Consider the following 11,812-nt stretch of genomic DNA (forward strand, 5'->3'; position numbering starts at 1 on the left):
TACTAAAAGGTAACGATTCATTTCTTAACATAGTGATTAATAATCGACCTATTGGATTGGTCTTATTGGTAAAAATATAATTTTTAGCAAGCATTCTTATTTCTATTTCTGAAGGATAAAATCGGTGTGGCTTGTAAGAGGAAGTTGGCTGTGGTCCTTGCCCCAGGAGGAAGGTCGAGTTCTCCGAATTGTTTAGATTGTAATCTTGCACAGAAGAGCTATTAAAAGAGTCAAGGGTGAGAGCCCTGCGAGCACGAACCGCAACTTCCCCCAATAGCCCCAGGCAAAGCAGAGCTATGCCAAGTTTGCAGCAGAGAATGAGTATGTCTTTGTCTGATGGGCTCATCCGCGTGCACGCAGACGGGTCGTCCTTGGTGGGAAACAACCCCTTGGCTGCTTCTCTCCTAAGTGTAGGACACTCTCGGGAGTTCAACCATTTCTGCTGCAGGCGCGGCATTTCCCCCTTTTTTCTTTTTTAAAAGAAGCACGTTAAGATCTGACTGCACCTGGTCAAGGCTCTTCGCAAAGCACTGGAAGACAATGGGGAAAATCATAAGTACTATGACCAAAAGCAGGGCTCCAACTCCTATAAAAATGAAATATTGTGTCCAATCCAATGGATTTAAAGCCTTTACTCCATTGGCAAAGGACTGAGCCAAGCCACTGAGGTCCACTGCGTCAATATGTTGTTTGCTCATATCACTAATCAGGTTGGTTAACTCCTGTATGTTATATGAAATCTCATTGTCATTCCAAATGCCCAACAAATGAGCTCTGGTTCTTTCTCAGCTCTCAGAAGCATTATATGGCAAAGGTGTGACACAGATAAAATCATAATTTGCATGACACCTAGTGGACATTCTGGTTTTTAAATTCGCCACATCTTGTCCCAACTCTAAAACTACTTCTTCTAAAGCATTAAGTCTAGCTTCCAATTTTAAATCTATTATTCTTTGTTCAGATAAGGCTAATGTAATATTTCTATGAAGATTATTAACAAACGTAGCAGTTTGCATCTCCTTAACTAAGGCAGTGGTAGCTACAGCAAAGGAAGTGATAATAGCAATCAAAGCAGATATGCCCAGGATAATGGCTGCGACGAATCGCTTAGCGCGAATTAAATCTGTGGCATACCTAAAGGTTTGAATGGCAGAATCATCAAACCATGGTTCATCACCAATATCTACAGGTAGCAGCACATATGGCGGCCTCTTGACTATGATCGCTGCATAGTCGTAGGCAAAAGAATCTAAACAATTAGTTAACCTACAAGAGGAACAGGAAATATGAAAAGTAGATCCTCTTTTCTCTATATCTATTAATTGAGGTAATCCTAATAATATGGCATAAGGATAAGTAACACAGGCAGACGTTGAAATCATCTCATGTTCCTGGAATCCTGGCCTTTTAAGAATAAGATGTCTTGAGGCTGCAACTAAGCGAAACAATTCAGTATGGGGAACTAAAGCAGTAAAGTCTCTATCATTGGGATCTTTGGGAGAATTTTCCCAGAACCAAGTAGGTTCTACCCATCCTGCCTCATACCATCGATGAACTTCTTTATTGACAGGGGGAGTATAATTGCCAAATAGGTCCTTTTTGTTCTTAATTTGTTCTGACTGATCTATATTAGGCGATGGAAGGGAGAAATCCCAAAGTAGCCCAAGGGCCCCTTTTGGAGAAAAACTCACCCCCTGGTCAGGGAAGGCGCAAGGCAACCACCGTGGAGGAGCAGACTCGTCTCCCTCCCAGAAGGCGTCCTTCTTAAAGGCGATCTGGCAGTGAGGATATTTGGGGGGCAACTTCTTTTTTATAGGGACCAGTTTTGTATTGGCCCCTGAGTTCCCCAAAGTAGTCAACCAAAGTTCCCACATACGCCTTTTATCACCCCTTCCCCCAGGTTTATTATTATCAACCGTGGGTGTATCAGAAAGAAATACTTGCTTATCTACTTGAAAGCAGCCCGTTGGGGTAGAAAAGGAGAAGGAAAGGCAAATGGGGAGTGTATCAGACTTCCCCTCAAAATGTACATTACCAGACATATTTCTAAACCCGTGAAAGTCAGGCGAGCCCCCCAAATACATGGTTTGATTCGTCAGAACTCTAATGGGGTCTGTACTTCCCCATCCCACAGGATGGAGAATTGGTGGTTTAGGTAGGTAAGCCCAATAACTTTCCCCGGTCACAGGCAAGGGGCCGAGGACAGACAACAAAGCAAGAAATAAGGTCAAAGAGGTTTGGGGAGTTTGTGAGGTTTTAAGAACCTCCTCCGCTTCGGAGATCAACGCCTGCAGTTGTTGTCAAGCCGTCTTTTCTTTGATGGGGTCTAGGGTCATTTTCCGGACTTTCTTGGTGATCCTTCTCATCTCGCGGCGGCGTTTTCTCCGCAGTGCTAGTCGTGGGCGTCGATCCCTTCCGCTCAGTGAAAGGTCGGATGAACCGGTCGGGGACCCAAATTGGTGATTCGGCATCCTGTGGAAAAACACAAGCATAGCCTCGTCCGGCTGTTATTAGGACATCGGGTCCTTTCCAGGACCCTGTGAGAAGATCTTTCCACATAACCATAGGTTTTGGATCGGCTGAAATTGGACCCCAATGTCTTTTGGCCGCCGTATGGCCTTGATTGTCCATATTTACATGATTCAGCACAAAAAGAGCATGTGCCAATAGATGGTGGGGTGTATAGTATTTTCCAGCCTTTTGAAGTTTATTAAGCTGTGCCTTTATATTTTGGTGTGTTCGTTCAACAATGGCCTGTCCTTGGGGATTGTAAGGGATCCCCGTGACGTGAGATATTTTCCATCTGGCCAAAAATTCCTGTATTGAACGGGACACATATGCAGGGGCATTATCTGTTTTTATTTTTTGAGGAATGCCCATGTATGCAAAGCTTTGAGCCAAGTGTTGTAACACATCTTTGGTTGCTTCGCCCGTTCGGGCGGTAGCAAAAGTAAAATGAGAATAGGTATCTACTGTCACATGTACATACTTTAATTTTCCAAATTCTGAGACATGAGTAACATCCATTTGCCATAGAACTCGGGGCTTAAGGCCCCTGGGGTTTACCCCTAATTGCGGCGCGTGCCCCCAGTCGGGGCAATTGGGACATAATTTTACTATTTCTCGTGCTTGTTCACGAGTGATGTGAAACTGAAACCTAAGCGCCGCGGCATTTTGATGGTGTAGTGCGTGGCTTTCTTGAGCTGACTCTAAAGCGGTCAGAATTCTTGTTAAAGAATCTGCATAGGCATTTCCCTGTGCCAAAGGACCGGGAAGTCCAGTGTGTCCTCTGATATGACCAATGTAAAATTTTTCTTGTCTCTTGTGGATTAACCTTTGTAAATGTCTCAGTTCTGTGTAAATTTTTGTTCTGGGTGACAAAGTTGCAGTTTCGATTTCGGGAAACAACCCTGTCACATATTTAGAATCAGTATACAAATTAAAGGGTTGACTCACTTCCTCAAAGGCTGTAATGACCGCCACAATTTCAGCCTGTTGGGCTGTGTTTTGTGTATTTTCTTTAATTATGGGCTCCCTTCCTTGTATATATGTTACCGAACGGCCATTTGCTGAACCGTCCGTAAAAATCACAATTCCTTTCTCTAGTGGTGTGGTAGAAGTCATGTGAGGAAAAATAATGGCAGTTTGTAGGGTAAATGTGAGCAGAGGGTCTTTTGGAAGATGGAATTGAACTTCTCCCAAGAACCCCAATAAGGAGATAGGCCAATCCTCTTTTTCTTGTAATAGGAGATCAAATTGAACTTTGGTATAGGGCACAACAATATAATCAGGATCTTTACTAAATAATTCTTTAGAGCGGTGTCGGCCCTTAATAATAAGTTGAGTACAAAAGATATCATAAGGAGTAATCACTTTTGGTGAAATATGGGGCAAATGTATCCATTCTATAACTCCATTTTGCCAGAGGCATGCTGTGGGGGTGTATTCAGTCTTTAATATACATAGAGACCAAGGCTGTGATAAATCTAGCCTCTTTACCCGAGCAGTAGATAGTCTCTCATTTACTAATTGAAGAGCTTTGCATGCCTCAGGAGTAAGTCTTCTTATTGAGATAGGATTAGAATCTCCATTAAGGATTTCAAAGAGAGGTTTTAACTCTCCCGTTGTTAATTTTAAGAAAGGACGTATCCAATTAATATTTCCTAGAAGCTTTTGGAAATCATTTAAGGTTCTTAATTTATCTGTTCTAATCTGTAACTTTTGATAAGACACCACATCACCCTGTATATGGGTTCCCAAATATTTGAGATTATCATATTTTTGAATCTTTTCTTCGGATACTACGAGGCCATGTTCATTAAGGGCCTGTATCATGGAAGTAAGTATCTCATCAACAATGGCTCTTGATGGGTGTGCCAAAAGAATGTCATCCATGTAATGCACAATATATGAGTCTTGATATTTATCCCTTACAGTCAATATAGCTTTGTCTACAAATTTTTGACATAAAGTAGGGCTATTTTTCATACCCTGGGGCAAGACTTTCCATTGGAATCTTTGATAAGGCCTCTTGAAGTTAGGAGAAGGTACACTAAAAGCAAATCTTTTACAATCTTCAGGATGTAGTTTTATATTAAAGAAACAATCTTGTAGATCTATTATGATTATTTCCCATCCTTTAGGGACTGCCACAGGAGACGGCAAGCCTGGTTGTAAGGCTCCCATATCGTGCATTGTAGCATTAACTGCACGTAGGTCCTGTAACAGTCTCCATTTTCCTGACTTCTTTTTAATAACAAAAACAGGTGTATTCCAAGGGCTATTGCTCTCTTCTAGGTGGCCCAATTGTAATTGTTCTGTCACTAACTGTTGCAAAGCCTGTAACTTTTCTTGTTTAAGGGGCCATTGATTAAGCCATACAGGCTGATCTGATTTCCAAGATATTTGGTCTGCAAAGAGATTGCTCTCAATGGCCCCTATCATAAATCCTGTGATTCATCTGGTGAGTCTGTCATTAATCTGACCTTTATCTCTTTCATAATGTCTCTTCCCCATAAGGTGAAAGGCAGTGTAGGGATTACAAAAGGGTGTATAATCCCTGATTTATCCTCATGTTGCCAGCGGAGTGGCTGACTACTACGTGCCACCCCACAGGCCATGCCTAAACCTTGGAGAGAATTTTCAGTTTGGTGAATGGGCCAATTAACTGGCCAGTCCTTACCTGCTATGCAAGTTTTATCTGCCCCGGTATCTAAGAGACCGAGGAATCTTCTTCCATTCAAGTAAATATGAAGCATGGGTCTAGAATCACTTATTTCCTGCACCCAATGTACATGACTTGTTGATCCGAAGCCTTCTGAGCCTCGTTCTTCCTTGATTATAGGATTGGGCAATTTTAAATATGGCAGCAACAGTAGTTGTGCTATTTTTTCTCCTTTGTGAATGATGACCGCATTTTTTGCGGCCTTAACCATAACCTTGATTTCTCCTTGGAAATCGGAGTCAATGACCCCTGGTAAAACCTCAAGTCCCTTTTTATAATTGGAACTCCTACCTATTATTAATCCAGTGGTCCCTTCAGGGAGGGTACCTTTCACTAAGGTGGGTACTAGCGATACTCCATCTTCTAGAGAGAGGATCAAATCCTTCTGGGACGACAGGTCTAAACCTGCACTTCCAGGGGTGGCTCGAGGCAAATCATGTATTGTGAAAGGTGGGGCTTCAGGATTTAATCCTGAGTCCTTAATTTTATCCCCCTTTTGAGTGGGGCTAGGGGACTGCCCCTTTACAAGTTTTTTGAATTTTCAGCATTAGTTTCCAAGGGAGGGAGTGGATTCCCATCTTTGTCAAATTTAGATTTACATTCACTCTTCCAGTGGTAGCCTTTCTTACATCTGGGACAGAGCCCAGGAGGGGCTCTTTTGGAGCCCTTCTCCTCCTTACAGTCTTTTTTGATATGTCCTGTCTTACCACAGGAAAAACAAACTGGCCCTTCTGCTCCTTGACCTCCTTTTCCCCCACCATATGTTTGCTTTACAAAAGTAGAATACTTTTGCCCTCTCATGGCTGCTGCATATGCCATACCCTGAACAACTGCGGGAGAAGCATCTAAGCAAGCACGAATGTAATCCTGTATAGTTCCTGTTTTGCGTATTGGACGGATGAGATCCTGACACAATGAATTTGCATTTTCCCACGCCAATTGTTTGATCAATATATCTGACCCCTCTCCTCTTGGCATCATTCTATAAACAGCTTCCTCAAGCCTTGAAATGAAAGTCTCATAAGATTCTTCATTTCCTTGTTTTAATCCTGCCAATACAGTCTTTTTAACTCCAGGAGGCGGAATTGCTCTCCATGCTAACACAGCATTTGTGGTGACATCTTTTAAGACATCCTTAGATAATTTGATCTGAGAAGAAGGGGACAGAAACTGACCAGTCCCCAGTAACATGTCAAGGGAGACCTTGCCCTTTCGCTTGCCTGCGGCCTTTTGTACTGTTTCTTTACTTTTCTCTTCATATTCAGTCCTCCATAAAACATAATCCCCAGGGGATAAGGTAGCTCTGGCTGTTTGGTGCCAATCACTCGGGGTAAGCCATTGACTAGCTACCATGTCTACCACCTGCAAGGTGTATGGAGCAGATGGTCCCATGGTCTTAACTGCCAATTGTAATTCCTTTAAGGTTTTTAATGGCAGCGGTTCCCAAACAGGCGTATCATCATCATCACTGTCTCCCATAAAAACTACAGGAAACGTAAAAGTCAAATCTCCCTTTTCCCTGGCCTCTGCCATCGCTCCTGCAAAACCCACCGGAGGCAGGGGTTTCCTTCTAAGTGCCTGAGGTTTCTTCTTAACCACCTTCCTTTTTACTGGAAGGATTAGCTCATCATCATCATGATAATGTGCCGCTTGTTCCTCCAAATCATCCCAATCCTCAGGGGATAGGTCATCATCGTTCCAATCTGTGGCTAAAAAGGCCTTTTGATCCTTCTCTTTTCTTTTACCCTTACTATTTTCTTTTCTTTGTACTACCTTCTTTACTTTTCTAACATGGTCCTTTTCCTCATTTTTATCTGCCTTCTCTTTTTCTTCATATGGTTCATCATAAATATGTTCAGACAGCTTGTCTACCTCTGTATCTATTTCTGCATATGCTGTTCCCCTGGTCCCATAAGTTTTTTCTTGTGAACTTGTCGATAGTAGTCCGGTTAAACCTTCTTCTAATTCTTCTTCGGTCACAGACTTGGCTTCTGCAGATAGCAAAACCAAGTCTGATTGCTCTGTCAGTATCTCTCTCAACTGAAGCCAAATGGGGTAAGCCTGTTTTGGTATGCTATCTGTCCCATGTTCCGCTGCGTACCTCTTCATTTCTCTTCCTACCCTTTTCCAATCTTTTAAATTTAATCCTCCTTCTTCGGGAAACCAAGGAGAAACCTTTATTAGAAACTGATAAAATTCTATTGCACTGCTCTCTTTCACATGAAGACCCCTCTCTGAGAGGAGCCTTTGTAAAACAGAAACAAAGAGTTTCTGCCCTTTTGAGCCCGAGACCCCCATTTCCAATGGCTCACCGTAACCTACCTCTTCTCCGTAGGCGGGACTGCAGCTCCCTGTGGTGAGTCCGTTCCGCTCTTGTGATGATAGCCAGACAAGAAAGAGACAATACAAGACGAACACCAAATAGTAGAAATAGAGACAAGGGTCACTACTCCGAGGGTCCCTGTTCGGGCGCCAGCTGCCGCAGTCGGCCGACCTGAGGGTCACCGGGGTCTGCGGGGGGACCCTCTGAAAAGTGAAGGATAAGTGACGAGCGGAGACGGGATGGCGAACAGACACAAACACACGAGAGGTGAATGTTAGGACTGTTGCAAGTTTACTCAAAAAATCAGCACTCTTTTATATCATGGTTTACATAAGCATTTACATAAGACTTGGATAGATGTCAACAGAACATAGAAGGTTAGAACACTCAGAGCTTAGATCAAAACATTTGATACCAAACCAAGTCAGGAAACCACTTGTCTCACATCCTTGTTTTAAGAACAGTTTGTGACCATGAACTTACTTAAACCTTGGGAACCGCAAGGTTGGGCCCATAAAGATTATCCATTATAACTCATGCCAAAAGTATCTGCAGAAATATGTTCTAATAGTCTAGCCACTGCCCCCTCCTTGGTATAATGAAAAATCTTCCCCCAAACGTTCATTCCTGTTCCTAGATAAATATAATCATGTACCTGTTGTTTCATGTCGTCTTTTTCTTCCTGAGTTAACACACACCAAGGAGGTCTAGCTCTGGCGAGTCTTTCACGAAAGGGGAGGGATCTGTATAACACTTTATAGCCATTGACTGTGACCCACCTATTAAAATTTAAGTCATATCTTCCTGTATATGGTAACGGGGCATCTGTTGGTCTGTAGATGTAAGGTCCCCTATAAGTCCCTGGTTGCCACCACCTGTCTCCTATTTTGACAAACACACTCCTTTTTCCTTTTTTTACTTCTAGGCCTGTGGCCGATAGTCCTTGCACCTGTTCTTTGACTGCGGTTGAGCGTCTCTTTCTATTTTCTATTCCCATTTCTAACCTTTGAATTTGAGTAAAAATAGTACTAAAAGGTAACGATTCATTTCTTAACATAGTGATTAATAATCGACCTATTGGATTGGTCTTATTGGTAAAAATATAATTTTTAGCAAGCATTCTTATTTCTATTTCTGAAGGATAAAATCGGTGTGGCTTGTAAGAGGAAGTTGGCTGTGGTCCTTGCCCCAGGAGGAAGGTCGAGTTCTCCGAATTGTTTAGATTGTAATCTTGCACAGAAGAGCTATTAAAAGAGTCAAGGGTGAGAGCCCTGCGAGCACGAACCGCAACTTCCCCCAATAGCCCCAGGCAAAGCAGAGCTATGCCAAGTTTGCAGCAGAGAATGAGTATGTCTTTGTCTGATGGGCTCATCCGCGTGCACGCAGACGGGTCGTCCTTGGTGGGAAACAACCCCTTGGCTGCTTCTCTCCTAAGTGTAGGACACTCTCGGGAGTTCAACCATTTCTGCTGCAGGCGCGGCAAATAATCAGATTTCCAGAGCTCCCAGGAACTAAACCAACAACCAACGAATACACATGGAGGAACCCAAGTCTCCAGAAACACATGTAACAGAGGATGGCCTTGTCTGGAGTCAGTGGAAGGAGAGGCCCTTGGCCCTGTGGAACCTTGATGCCCCAGTGTAGGGGAATGCTATGGCAGTGAGGCTGGAATGGGTGGATGGGTGAGGGAGCAACCTCATAAAAGCAGTGGAGAGATGGGATGGGGGTTTGCAGAGGGGAAACCAGGAACAGGGATAACATTTGAAATGTAAATAAAACAACCAATAAAAAATAATAAATTCTAGTGTTATCATTAATTAATGATTCCTTAAGTATAACCCCAAGCATATGGGGTTGCATTCAAAATGAAAGAAAATTTGACTGTAAAGAATTTAATATTGTGACTGCCAAATTGTCTCAATAACTGCAACCAATAAAAATTAATTATGGAGTAATTCCACATGAAAATTGTTAAAAGCATTTAGAGTTATACCATGCTTTGATCAATAAAATAGCAAGGCTTCAATGATATGTGGATGATATGGCAATATCTGTCCCAGTGATTCAGCACTGCAATACTGTTAAATGCAACTATAGTAAATTAAAACGAGATTCATCGTTCCTAGAAAGGTAAATGCAACAAGCAGCAATAATGGCAATTATGAATCACACCGTCAGGCTCTGCCTCTGAATTGAAATTGCTTGGCGAAGTATCACCTCATTAATTTCTTAGCCTCAAGATAAATGGACCAATTTTATAATCTTGAGGGCCCCGAGTTATATTTCAGAGAATGATCAAAATTATTGATAGGATGAGCATACTTGAGATTTCTTTGATTTCACAAGGCTTGGAATCTCAGAGTAATTTCAAGGTGTTTTACAGATTGAGTCTACTTATTTTGAGATTTTAAAAAGAGGATCTTGATTGAAGAGTAAAGACCGAAATGTCTCTTAAAAAGGCATTTGGACATCAAATGTCTCTCATGAGACTGCATTGTGATGACTTTAGTAAGAATTAATCACAGATAGAGAGGAAAAATTTCCCGTGATATCCATACCTGATTTTTTAATTCATAACACATTTATAAGAAACTGCCACTAGAGAGAGAGAGAGAGATATAATTTAAAGTGTTTTCAAATAGTTCTTTGCACCAAATCAAATGAAAACTGCATACTTTTCCAGAAGCAAACTCCAATACTGTTGGGGTCTGCCTCTTAGTAATCTTCTTTTGGCCTTATTCCTAGAACTTTAATGATTCAAATTGCCCTGTGACAGAATGACTAGAGGGACTATATAAAACCTGGGTTATATTCAAAGCTTTGCAAATTGCAAATAAAATTTTGTCAAGATTACGGTGATGTAGAGGTGCTAGGGTAGAAAGGAACTAGAAGAGAAATTAGTGTTGAAAAGATTGATACTATGGTTGCAAAATTCAACAAGCTGAGAAAATTGAAAGAAAGGGTCTTGCCATATAGAGTTCTCATGACATGTTTTCGCCACAGAATTCCTTATCAATAGAATAATGATAGGAGGGAGGATTTGAAACTGATGTTATTATTGGTGGTGGTGATGATGATGATGACGATGAGACCAAAGCTATGATTATATATATTCCATTGTTTTGATGTCAAAACTTCTAAAGTATTCAAAAGTTTTCTTCCATTGAGAAATAACAGCACTGTCTAATTCCACATTATTTTCAAAATACCCCAGATGTGAGCTCATAATTGAAAATTTCCAGTAAGTTACATCAAATATATTTTATTTAGATGAAACAATAGGCAGAAGAAATTAAAAGCTTCTCCAATATTACTTTGATATTGAGACCAATGATCAATTTTTAGTGATTGATTAGCATCAAGTTCATACTGCCAGTAACTCTGTATTTTGAAAATCTAAATTACTAGCCAACCATGCCAAGAATTTGTCTGCATTATGTGAGCATTTGTTATTTCTGCATCACTGTGGCAAAGTACCTGACAGGAACAACTTATGGGAGGAAAGATTTATGATGCTTCATGGCCTTTGACGTTCTCAGTTCAGAATAGTGGGGGAAGGCATTTTTTGAGACAGAAATCTGATAACTAGAATTTTTTTTTTATCATGGTGAAGCAGAGAAATGAAGAAACTCGGAGAAAGACTGTACACTTCGAAGGCCTGCTGCTAATGAATTAATTCCAGCAACCAGGCCATTTCTTCTAAGGATTGGATAGCTTCTAAGTGTGGTACTACCTACCAGGCAATATGCATTCAAAGGAAGAGCCTGTGGAGGACATTCAAATTCAAGTCACTCGTGCCCCAGAAGTTGCCTTCTATTGAAATACAAGAACTCTTAACTATATCATTCATTCATGTTTGATTCATACAAAACAAATATGCTGTGAACAAGTCACAGGCTTCCGAAAGTTCCGGTTGAACAACCTGTGTTTGTCTTCCTTCTTACTTCTAGCATATAGATCTTGGCAACAAACGCCTTTATCAAAAGAGCCATTGTACCAGAATTTCCAAATTCTACTGTTTAAAATGGAAGTTGGTATAAGTGTAATATGTCTGACGATATTTTATGAAATCAAAAATGTCTATTCTTCCTGGTCTCAAACCTACTACTATTATTGTAGTTCAATTTTAATTTGTTATTTTAACCCTTATTCATTCAGATTTATCTGTTATTTAAGATTATCTTTCCATTACTCTGATAAACTACCTAAGATCATCAACTTAGAAATAAGCTTAGTTTTGGTTTATTAGTGGAGGTTTCAACGCA

General features: G+C 41.1%; 1 protein-coding gene across 1 annotated transcript; it reads right to left on the reverse strand.

Annotated features, from left to right (window-relative positions):
* Window positions 1-306: 306 nt before the first annotated feature.
* Gm40892 (predicted gene, 40892) lies at window positions 307-11,539 on the reverse strand. Its single transcript, XM_030247051.1, has 4 exons — window positions 11,492-11,539; window positions 8,203-9,048; window positions 7,547-7,750; window positions 307-2,472 (listed from the first exon to the last, which is right to left on the reverse strand). Exons 1-4 carry the CDS (start codon window positions 11,537-11,539, stop codon window positions 2,257-2,259), a joined length of 1,314 nt encoding a protein of 437 aa, XP_030102911.1. The 3' UTR covers window positions 307-2,256.
* Window positions 11,540-11,812: the final 273 nt, after the last annotated feature.

The sequence above is a fragment of the Mus musculus genome, chromosome 12 (genome assembly GCF_000001635.26).
Source record: "Mus musculus strain C57BL/6J chromosome 12, GRCm38.p6 C57BL/6J".
In the NCBI taxonomy this organism is placed as follows: Eukaryota; Metazoa; Chordata; class Mammalia; order Rodentia; family Muridae; genus Mus; species Mus musculus.

Excerpts from the sequence above, each read along its gene's own strand:
- Gm40892 (XM_030247051.1), bottom strand. The coding sequence starts at position 11,539 with ATGGCTCTTTTGATAAAGGCGTTTGTTGCCAAGATCTATATGCTAGAA. Across the intron at positions 9,049-11,491 it reads CCAAGATCTATATGCTAGAA|CTCTGGAAATCTGATTATTT; the intron begins GTAAGAAGGAAG and ends AGTTCCTGGGAG. Across the intron at positions 2,473-7,546 it reads GTCCCGCCTACGGAGAAGAG|GATGCCGAATCACCAATTTG; the intron begins GTAGGTTACGGT and ends GTTTTTCCACAG.